Source organism: Erythrolamprus reginae, chromosome 2 (assembly GCF_031021105.1).
Source record: "Erythrolamprus reginae isolate rEryReg1 chromosome 2, rEryReg1.hap1, whole genome shotgun sequence".
NCBI classification, from domain to species: Eukaryota; Metazoa; Chordata; class Lepidosauria; order Squamata; family Dipsadidae; genus Erythrolamprus; species Erythrolamprus reginae.
In genome coordinates, this window is record NC_091951.1 from 139,207,837 (window position 1) to 139,219,107 (window position 11,271).

The following is an 11,271-nucleotide window of genomic DNA, read 5'->3' on the forward strand; positions in this document are numbered from 1 at the left end:
GATACAGATAAGTGCAGGTTGTGCATGGAGCCTCAGGAAGGGCAAAAAACAGCCTACCGGAAGTTTGGGAAGGATGGAAACGGGCCTCTGGAGCCTGGGGAGGATGTTTTTGCCCTCCCGGAGGCTTGAAGAAAGTATCCGGAACCCAGGAAGGGGAAAAATCTCCCTCCTACTATAGTGCAGGAGGCCGACTAGCCCATGCCCACCCAGCAATTGGGCAGAGAACCCCTTGCTAATTTTTTTTCTGAAACCCACCCCTGAAGATCGGGGCTTCCAACCTTGCATTCTCCAGATTCAGCCCTGCAGATTCTGCCTGCTAACCAAAACAATCCATCAATTCAACCTTGTGTATATCAGGTCCAAAATGTGACAATAAATGAAATCTTTTATCGTGATTGCAGGCAAAAACTTGCATAGGGAGCACTTATATTACATTAAAATACATACATCATCATCCTTTTACATACTGAATTGTCTCTCTCCCTCCCCCCCCCCATAATTTATTGTATATACAGTGTATTTGACATTTCCTGCTACAGAAGCAGTCTCTGTTCTTTCTCCGTTAATGTAGCGTCCAATATTTTTACAAATAAGCTCCAGGTAATTTTAGGATAAGTGCCAGTGCAGTCATTGCTCCAAGTCTTTCATGGGTCATGAAGCAAATTCTTCACGAGGCATTGATAGTACGTCCCAGGTTCATAGTTCAACAAGAGGCTGACTTCGTCATGAGAACTTTGATTTCAATATGATTCAAGGCAACAACCTTTCGGTCTTTCAATCTTAGGCAGAAAGCCACAGCAAGGCACGTCAACAAATAGAGCGGGGACTTGCTTTTCTATTGCATTTTAACCCTGTGCAAAAAAGGAAGTGGAGCCTGGGCCAATGCTGATTAATGCTACCTGAGACTTGGATCTCAATGGAATGCAGGCATCCCACACAAAAGAAGGACCAGAAATCCAGAGCCAGGCCAAAGTGGCTGCTATTTCTTCATGCCAAGTAGCACAGATGCCTTAACTTTACAGGAGAGTTACTTTAGCTCTTTATCACTTTTCTTCCCTTGAAGGAAATCCCACATCAGTTGATTGACCTTTTCAGGCTGCTCCTCAGGTAGCCAATGGCTCGCATCTGGGAAGAGATGTATGTGATAGCTGCCTTGGAAATAGGGCAACATCTGATTCACCAGCCCTTCTTCCAGGTATGCATCCTTCTGTCCCCAGAGCAACAGCGTGGGCACCAAAATATCTTTGTGCTTTGGCGGCATCCAGCTGTAAAGGCAAACACATAACCCTAAAAATTAATAGCTTGCCGCTTTTATATACTGAAACACTTTTACATCCTCCCCAACCCGGCCCCAAGGTTACATGCACACCAAACACTAAGAAGAAGCTAGGAGGATTTGTTAAAGACAGCATGTTCATATTTTACCTTCTACCGCACGAATCCCAGCGGCCGATAAGATCCCATAGAGTTGGCCTTCTCCGGGTCCCGTCAACCAAACAATGTCGTTTGGCGGGGCCCAGGGGAAGAGCCTTCTCTGTGGCGGCCCCGGCCCTCTGGAACCAACTCCCCCCAGAGATTAGAACGGCCCCCACCCTCCTTGTCTTTCGCAAATTACTTAAGATCCACCTTTGTCGCCAGGCATGGGGGAGTTAAGTTATCCTTTCCCCCTAGGCTACTACAAGTTATGCATGATATGTTTGTGTGTATGTTTGGGGGTTTTTTTATAATAAGGGTTTTTTAGTTGTTTTTCTCAATCTCTTGCCTGACATATTAAAAGAAATTGGGTTTTGGTTCAGACAATCCCAAGGGAAGGAAGAAATGCTGATACTACCCAAGACCAGAGCCCAGATGGAGTGTTCTCCCCACCTGAGAATATTCCTGTAGTAGTTAATAGGTGGAGTTAAGGCATTAGGCCTTGAGAAATTATATGAAATAAGGCTGAAGTTAACATTCGGGATTCCTGTCTTCTCGGTTGTTCCTGCTTTGATCATCTAGAAGTAAGATAAAACATTTAGATACGGGTCAGACACATATCCCCTCTTGTATAACACTGGGTCTTTTGCGACAGCGCAAACTATTCAGAATGCTTATGAGAGAGCTTAAACATTTATGCATAACATTTATAGCCCCTTTTTCTTTCTTCGAAGAGTGTATGTAGCATTTGCACATCCATTTATCCCATGAGGTAGTTTAACTGAGAGACAGTGACTGGTCCAAAGTGAGATTCTATGACTGAAGGTACTTTAGATCTGTGCTGGGGACTTCCTGCAGCCTTAGTCTAACAACTTCATGATTAACACCCCACTGGATCTCTTGAAGCAATATGAACTTGCTTGCTTGCTTGCTTGCTTGCTTGCTTGCTTGCTTGCTTGCTTGCTTGCTTGCTTGCTTGCTTGCTTGCTTGCTTGCTTGCTTGCTTGCTTGCTTGCTTGCTTGCTTGCTTGCTTGCTTGCTTGCTTGCTTGCTTGCTTGCTTGCTTACGTACTTACTGATTTATTTATTTAGATTTATATGGCCGCCCAACCCCAACTTGTCTGATGTGTTCAACCTCTTGGATTCTGGTTAAAGGGCCTGGATACCTGACAAAGTTGCTTCACTGTTGCTGTCTCAGTCTGTGACTCCATCCAAGAGTATGGATGTGTTGGCTGCAATTAAAGATTTCTTAACACTCAATAAAGCAAGGAAAGAATGCAGAATCTTCTAGCTTCTAGAACTGTTCTAAGCCTTCCACCTACAGCAGCCATAGGCTTCCATGAAATAAGACTATGTTACAGCTGTTACAACCATGGTGGCACAGTGGTTAGTGTGCAGTACTGCAGGTTATTTCTGCTGATCACCAGCTGCCAGCAGTTTGGCAGATAGAATCTCACCAGGCTCAAGGTTGACTTGGCTGTTCATCCTTCCCTGGTGGGTAAAATGAGGACCCAGATTGTTGGGGGCAATATGCTGATTCTGTAAACCACTTAGAGAGGGCTGTAAAGCACTGTGAAGCGGTACATAAGTCTAAATGCTATTACTAATGCTATGCTATCTGCATTCCTGCCTTCCCCTCCTGTACTACCTGTATGTGTCTGTACCACTGGGAAACACAGAGCAAGTTATATTGATCTGTAGTGAGTCCTAAAACCCTTTAGTACCATGTTGCACGTGTTTATGTGCATATGCAGAAGAGTCCCAGGAAGGTGGGCAGAACCCCTGCCACTGCTGCTAACAGTTCTAAGAACCAGGCCAAACCAGGCACAACCTACCGCTGATATATATACTTTCCAATGGGTTGAATGACCAGCAAGGATCAACCAAGGGGCCTTAGCATGGAGCAATGAACAGAATGGGGGATTTTTTTTCCTCTACAGCTGGATTATCCCCATTTTTTAATTCAAATTTGCTTTTGCCAGCTTCTCTTCTTTGTCCCCACCCAACCTGGTCCCATCCTCTTCAGTTTCTCTAGAAACTAGAGACATCCTGCTGACAGATGAACAGGTAGTCCCCTCTACATAACTTCTTCCCAACGTTCTGTTGGGTTGGAAAGACTACCGAGGATCAGAGCAACACAACAGGAAAATACACAGCAGACTCCGACTCCTCTTTTGAAACATATCAGAATCTAAGCATTTCATAACATCTTTCAGGTTATTAGAGCTGTTCTTTGTTTATCCCCAAGTCCTTCATGAAACAAATTCACCTTTGCCTCATATTCCATGGAGTTCATTTACCACTGAAAAATCCTCCCTTCACTCTTATCTGTTCTGTGGAGGCAAACTGAAAAAATTGGAACAGCTTCACAGGAAGCACCATGGAGGGAAAGAATCTGATTATATATTTTTTTTAAGAAAAGCAGGCAGCATCAAAGGGTTCAGCTAAAATCAGGAAACCTGGCGGAGGAACCAAAAGAAGAAAATGACAAACCCAGGCATAAAGAAATTATCCATAGTTCCTCCCAGGAATTACTCTATGTGTAATTTAAGATTGCTCTCCTAAAGCAAGAGGTTACAAATGTTCAGGCTATTCCCTAATCTTTACTCACACGGAAATCATCCAAGGAGCACAGCCATTCCGGTATCTTTGGCAGTTGGAACAGGAATATGTACATGGATTTCATAATTTGGGTGAGACTTTTGGGGAAATAATCTGCAAGATTGAAAAGGAAAATAAACGGAGGCAAACAAGCAATGCTTAATACAGTATATATAAAACATTTTTTAAAAGGCCACTTTGAAGAGCTAAGAAGCCTCACTGGGGTTATTTAAGCTAATTCTAAGATTATGTTTCTCTTGATGGCCTTTCAAGACAAACATTTACAAAATAATTGAAAAATCAAATACAGTGGTCCCCCGATCATTGCGAGGGTTCCGTTCCAGGACCCCTCGCAATGACCGGTTTTTCGCGAAGTAGCGCTGCGGAAGTAAAAACACCATCTGCGCATGCGCAGATGGTGTTTTTACTTCCGCCGCAGCAGCAAGGAGCCGAAGATTGGGGTTTCCCCACCGCCCACGCAAACTCCTCGCTGCCGCTCGCCCGCCCTTCGCCCGCCCACGCCGTTCGCTCGCGCCGCTTCCCAGCTGAGTCCTGAAGCCAATTCGCTTCAGGACTCAGCTGGGAAGCGGCGAGAATGAACGGCGTGGGCGGGCGAAGGGCGTGCGAGCGGCAGCGAGGAGTTTGCGTGGGCGGTGGGGAAACTCCTCGCTGATGCCCGCCGCTTGCCCTCCCGCCAGCAAGAGGGGGAAGACCTAGGGAAGCCGCCCAGCAGCTGATCTGCCCGGCGCCATCTATGCATGCGTGCCCATAGAAAAAAGGACGCACATGCGCAGATGGTGTTTTTACTTCCGGGTTGCAAAATCGCCATATAGCCGTTTCGCAATGATCGGGATCGCAATACCCGGGGGATCACTGTACAGTGATACCTTGTCTTACGAACTTAATTGGTTCCGGGAGGAGGTTTGTAAGGTGAAAAGTTCGTAAGATGAAACAATGTTTCCCATAGGAAACAATGGAAAACCGATTAATGTATGCAAGCCCCTCCCCCCCAAAAAATCGCAAAAACGGCATTCCGCTGGGTGCCGCCACCCGAATGTCACCTTCTGAAACAGTCCATGTTTCGGCCGGCCAGGAAGGACGTCTCCGTGACGTCAAAGCTCCGCCCCTGGAATTCCCTATTGGGATTCCCCACCTCCGTTTGAGCCTCCCGACCGTCCGACAGCTCCACGGCTCTTCTGCGAAGGTGACAGCTGGGCAGCAGCGCTTCTCGACGTTCTCCCGAACCCTAACTTTTGCCGAACTTCCAGGCTCGGCGTTCAGGAGAACACCGAGAAGCCCCCCGGCTGTTTCAGAAGATGACAGACGGGCAGCGGTGCCCAGCGGAGCGCCCGTTTTTGCGATCCTGGGAGGTGGGGTTTCCCATGGAGGGGAGCCTCAGGGGAATCCCAGGATCGCAAAAACGTGTGCTTTGCTTGCAACGGAAGTCCAGAGGTGGGGAATCCCGGCAGCGGCAGCGGGTTCATAAGGCGAAAAAAGTTCGTAAGAAGAGGCAAAAAAATTACGAACCCCCAGGCACAGGTCACTTTAAAGAGAGCAGGGCTATATTAGACCCACAGGGTCAGGATTTTTATCCTTTTTTGGTGGATTGTTCTCCTTTTTTTGCATAGAAAAATTTTCATCATTTTAAACAGGCCCATCCTATTTTAGGGCTTACTCCATTAAAAAAACCCACTATTGCTGGAGATGAAAGTCAGCAAACTTCAAAACTTCCTCTTCTTACTCCAAGTTCTCTACTACGAAAGATTGGCATTCCTGAATGTGATGGCATTGTTATTTGGCCTCCACTCTTAGGTTGCCCAGCTCTAGCTCATTGAGATAGAATACCTGATTCAGAAAAGGCTTCCTTCCTCTATAAATAGTCATGCTATGGAATAGTCCAGCCAGATCCCAAAACCACTCACTATACAATTTCAATGGCCACTAAACCATGAATAAGGAATCCCTTTTGGTGAACCCAAAGACATAGAAGATGATTAGTGATTAGCCTTACCAAAAAGAACATGTGCTGGAATACCATTCATAAAAATCAGCTTCTCTACCATGCTAGGATAATTGGCTGCAAATTCACACGCAATTCCTGCTCCCCAGTCATGTCCCACCAGGATGCACTTGGGATCCCCTAAAGAACAAAAGAAGAAAAACTTCCAGGAGGAACGAAAGCCTGAACAAGTATCTTGGCTCTCAATTCACTCAGTCGCAAAAAACTCCCTGAAAATATTTTTGAAAGCTTAGCCTGGTAAGCAATAGCAGGTGTGTCCTTCCCACTCGCACTAGACCCAAGAACAGGGAGCTATTATGTTGTGGTTGGCTCACATCCAGCTCCTTTGGTCATGGACTTTGTGGAGAATGAACCGGCCCATCTGGGTATCAGAGGGCAGTGTGTTTACGAGAGGAAACGGACAGTGAGAGTGAGGGAGAGTTAGGCCTGGGGACTCTCCAGAGGCTGCAAACTCCCCAGCTGTATTAATGTGGAGGGGGATATTGTGGACCCCATATTAGACGTGAGGGGCAGCAGAATGCAAGGAAGACAACAGTATTTCTGGCAACGTAGATCTAGGCGTAACTTGTTATCACAGATACTGTAGTATAAAAGAGGAGGAGCATGGGAAGTTCGTAGCAGAAGTTCAACGTTCCTTTATGGAAAGAGAAAGAGAACTAGCAGCCAAAGAGTGTTTTCTCCTTTAAATCTTTCTGCAGCCTTGCAAGCCTAGCGTAGCAACCTAGGCATTGTGAGTACCTATCGACTCCGGATTTTTTTGGGATGCTTGTTATCAGCTGTGCCGATAACACTGGACTTTTGGCAGGCAAACTGACATTCTTCTGATTTCATTGCTGTTTTAAGCACATTTCTTATAAATAGACACCTATACATAGTCGTTTGGCTTCTGAGTCTTCATTGGGGCTTAATTACTGCTAATTAACCGGGCCGGACAGAACATATTATAGCCACTATTATAGCAGATCAGATTGTCCAGTCAGGAAAAAATAAAAACCCTTCTTCCTGAACTCACCATCTTTTCCACTGGAGCCCAGGGTTTTGATGACATCTTGTATATCTTCCAGAATAATATCACTTTGATAGCACTGCCAAGCCAGTGGTGCATCAGAAAGGCCATAGCCCTTCAAATCAACTGCCACCACCTTAAAGGCTTGGCTGAACTCCTTCAATTGATGGCGCCATGAAAACCTGTGTAATATATACCCAAACCAAATAAAGGTAAGGAAAAGGGACAGGGAAAGGCTCCCTTGCCATCACGTATTTTCTTAGCATAAGTTGATGTCATTTATATTGTCCTCCCAGTGCACTTGATTAGGAGTCATTATATTCCACCGGACATTATATTCATTTGACATGTAACTAACACTAAATAAATGGTGTATTTTGCAGTTTTAATGAAAAGTGAATGTCTGACAATGATTTTAGAAATGTAATTCCAACTCTTGTGAGTGGTCCACATCCAGCTTAGCTGATCATGGATTTTGAGGACCAAGAGACGGATGAGTGGTGGCATTGCAGGCCAGTGTTCTTACCATCTGAATCCGAGAGTGAGAGTGAAGGGGAGTTAGAAACTGGGGAACCACCAGAGACTGTAGCACCCCCAGTTGTGGTACCTGAATATTAGCTGTTTCTGGGTGCCTTATTTTTCAAACTATAAGGTGTACCTTAGTTTTTGAAGAGGAAAATAGGAGGGGGAAATCTATCTACCAGGTATTCATCTGGCTAGCATCCTTAGTCTGGTCATCTTCAACACATTATTGTATTCCCTGGTTAGGGCTGAAAAAAAAATCTTCTTTGGAGGGAGCAGGAATTAAAACAAGCCTGCAAAGACTTAGGGGCAGGGAAAAAACTTTTTTGGAAGGAGTAGCAATGAAAAAATCCTATAAGCAGGGAAGATTGTTAGCATCTCATTAGAGCAGTATAAGACACACCCCAATTTTCAGCCCTTTTTAGGGGGGGAAATGTGTGTCTTATACTCCAAAAATTTGGTAATTTCCTGTCCCAGTTATGTCATGCATCTCTCCTAATTTGTAATATGCCGTGGGTGTGGTATTTCTTGACTTTGTTTTTGCCTATGGTCATAATTACACACTTATTCCAGAAATTCGTTTCCTGAGTACAGATGTGTGTCCACTTTACCATGTGCTCAAATCTAAATTTGAGGTTCACTATTATCCAAATCCAAGCAGATTGCAATTTTGGATTCCTGCCCAAGTTGGCTGCTAACTTATTTCAATCCTGAGTTTAAGACTGTCTGCACGACCATGATCTACAACTGCCACACCAAAGCAAGACTTACCAGTTCTGGGGAAATCCATGCAAAAAAAGCATCAGGCAGGCCCCTTCTTTGCCAGCTGTAACGTAGTGCAGCCGAATCCCTGACTTCTCAAGACAGAGAAGGAAGTAAATAACACACCGTTATGCAAGGATCGTGTGAGAAAGCACATTGTGCTTGCAAAGACTTGATCTACAGGGAGAAACTGTGTAAGCAGCAATGACAATGTCCTCTTTCTGCGTTCTTGAAAGCAGCTGCCATTCAGAACAGAAATTATTGATTGATTGATTGATTGATTGATTGATTGGATTTATACGCTGCCCCTCTCCAAGGATTATGTTAAACAGGCAGGTAATCAAGGCTTAAAACATGCCCCTCCCAGCCTAAGCACTTTGTTCCAAGACATTATCTTCACATCTAAAGTGAACTTTGATTTATGTGATCTCAGTACCGAACTCTACCTTTATTTAAGCAGACTCACCTTGAGGGTCAGATACTTGTGTTCACCATAAGAGGAATCAGTGAGGGTCTTTGGTGGGAGCCTCTCGCTTTTCTGGACCACCTTACTTGGGCCCTTAGTAAGCACCAGCTTGAATAACCACATGGAGTAGAAAAGAGCAGCAATACAACCGGCACTATACAAGGTCAATTGCACCACAACATTGGAGGCCTTCAGCATTATGCGAGTGGGCACCAGTAAGGAGCGATAGAGAGATACCATTTTTGGGATATAATCCTGGCCAAAAGTAAAGATTTTTTTCCATTTAGGTATTTTAATTATAATTGCAGTTTTAATTCCAAATAGCATTCAATAAATGTAACCCCCTGATCTCTCATTTGACACCAACAAATACTTTGAGCTACATCAATTAAGTTTAAGTTTTATTAGATTTATATGCTGCCCCTCTTCGAAGACTCGGGTGGTTGCAATAACTCCTTGTAATTGCAATAACTCCTGGAGAAAAGGGGGATTCCTGTTTTCCTGTAGCTGGGGTTTGCAGGGTGCATAAATAATTGCGGAATAGAAAACGAAAATCCATGTCCAAACTCGCCCCCTCTGAGTTACAAACCAATAAAATCCCAACCTTTCTTTTGAATGCTATGCAGCTTCATAAAGGGCAGCCAGGATAATAATTAATAATAATAATAATAATAATAATAATAATAATAATAATAATAATAATAATAATAATAATAATACATTTACAGATAACACTTCTAAGAGGGAATAGAGAGCATCACCTGGCTGGCGGGAGAAATGCATTCACATTAATTAACATTTTCCGCGAGGACTATAGCTGCTTTCTTTTAGAAACGGGGAGAACTGTAAATTACAAAAGTTAACAATATTTTGACTTAGGTTTTGCAAAACGACATCTCCTATTTAACTTTGCAAAAGCCTGCGTCGAATCCCTCACCCCCAGGGTAAAACCATGGTTGATTTCCTCTGGGGGGAGCGAAATCCACGGCAAACTGTTGCATTCACACAAACCCCGACTTTCAAACGTCATTGGCTACATTGTGGGTTCCGCGTGTCGTGCGAATCCAGGCTCCGGAATGCCAACCAGCATTCAAGGAGCGTGGGAGATTGGCACCATGCACCTACCCCAATGTACGAAAACGGTTACCAGCACGAACCGACAACGCTCCAATGGTCAAAGCGCAGACGTCGCCCCAAATCCCAGCGCCGACCTTCAGAGAAGCGGAAGCGCCGCGCTTCCTCCGTGGAAAGCCAACTTCGCAGCTCCGCCCCGGCACCAAGCGAAGGCCGGCGGTATTTCTGCGCGTCGGCGAGGGCGGGGGAGAGCGCCCGCCGGTGAGCATCCCTCCGCCGCCAACGCAGGCTTCACCCGGGCCGCCGAGGAGGTTTGGCAAAGGTGGCGAAGTTACTCGGGTTCGCCCTTCCATGAAGCCCAGAAAGACCCTGTCTGCCTACCTGCCTATCATCTATCTGTCTGTCTGTCTGTCTGTCTGTCTATCGGTCTATCTATCTATTCTATCTGTCTATCTATTCTATCTGTCTATCTATTCTATCTGTCTATCTATTCTATCTGTCTATCTGTCTGTCTGTCTGTCTATCTGTCTGTCTATCTATTTATCTATCTGTCTATCTGTTCTATCTATCTGTCTGTCTATCTGTCTATCATCTATCTATCTGCTATATCTATCTATATCAGCTATATCTATCATCTATCTGTCTATCATCTATCATCATCTATCTATCAGCTACATCTGTCTATCATCTATCAGCTATATCTATCTAGCTATCTACCTTTCATCTATCTATCAGCTATCAGCTATATCTGTCTGTCTATTATCTATCAGCTATATCTATCTTAGCTGCTCAGAGTCCATTTTTGATAAAAGCAATATCTACATCTATCTATCTATCTATCTATCTATCTATCTATCTATCTATCTATATCTATCTATCTATCTATCTATCCATCTATCGGATTTAAATGGCACCGCACTGCCAAAGGGCTCTGGGCAGCTTACACCAAATACACAAATATAAATACCCTTTACATATACAATATAAAACCAGTGCAGTATAAAACCCCTTAAAATCAACACAGACAATATTAAAATCCACAATTAACAACTATAAACTATAAACAGCGACCACAGTACAATCAACTTCAACCTCAACCTACATCATCTAAACACTCACCAGAAGTATGCGGTGCCCAAGTACAATTTCAGGAAATCCAACTATGATCTCATAGACGCCAATCTCTCAATCCTTAACTGGCAATCCTTGTTCTCTAACTGCTTCACCACTGATGATCTCTACAATATGTTTTTACTCCAAATCAAAAGGCTTATCGAACTACATGTGCCACTCACTTCTTCCAGAGGTAAACGAAAAAATAACATACCTGTCTCGATAAAGAAACTACAAACCCCCAAAAAATCCCTCTGGCGTAGAAACAAAAAAAGTCCAGTAACCAACTTTAAA

The 11,271-nt window shown here is 44.2% G+C and overlaps 1 protein-coding gene across 3 annotated transcripts; it reads right to left on the minus strand.

Annotated features, from left to right (window-relative positions):
• Positions 1-367: 367 nt before the first annotated feature.
• LOC139161038 (epoxide hydrolase 3-like) lies at positions 368-10,062 on the minus strand. Of its 3 annotated transcripts, none has more exons than XM_070739637.1 (8): positions 9,916-10,062; positions 8,791-9,045; positions 8,334-8,416; positions 7,047-7,222; positions 6,026-6,154; positions 4,025-4,128; positions 1,867-1,991; positions 368-1,265 (listed from the first exon to the last, which is right to left on the minus strand). In XM_070739637.1, the coding sequence occupies exons 2-8, from the start codon at positions 9,028-9,030 to the stop codon at positions 1,028-1,030; spliced, it is 1,095 nt and encodes a 364-aa protein (XP_070595738.1). In that variant the 5' UTR covers positions 9,031-9,045; positions 9,916-10,062; the 3' UTR covers positions 368-1,027. The 3 variants fall into 3 exon arrangements, with proteins under 3 accessions (XP_070595738.1, XP_070595739.1, XP_070595740.1); XM_070739638.1 differs by having other exon boundaries at positions 10,002-10,056; XM_070739639.1 differs by having other exon boundaries at positions 9,948-10,054.
• Between the last annotated feature and the right edge of the window lie 1,209 nt (positions 10,063-11,271).

What these genes read in the sequence shown, in the direction of transcription:
- LOC139161038 (XM_070739637.1), bottom strand. Translation starts at nt 9,030, where the DNA reads ATGGTATCTCTCTATCGCTCCTTACTGGTGCCCACTCGCATAATGCTG. An exon ending in CATGGATTTCCCCAGAACTG is followed by an intron (nt 7,223 to 8,333) that starts GTAAGTCTTGCT and finishes TATATTACACAG; the next exon opens with GTTTTCATGGCGCCATCAAT. An exon ending in TACTACAGGAATATTCTCAG is followed by an intron (nt 1,266 to 1,866) that starts GTGGGGAGAACA and finishes TTGCCTTTACAG; the next exon opens with CTGGATGCCGCCAAAGCACA.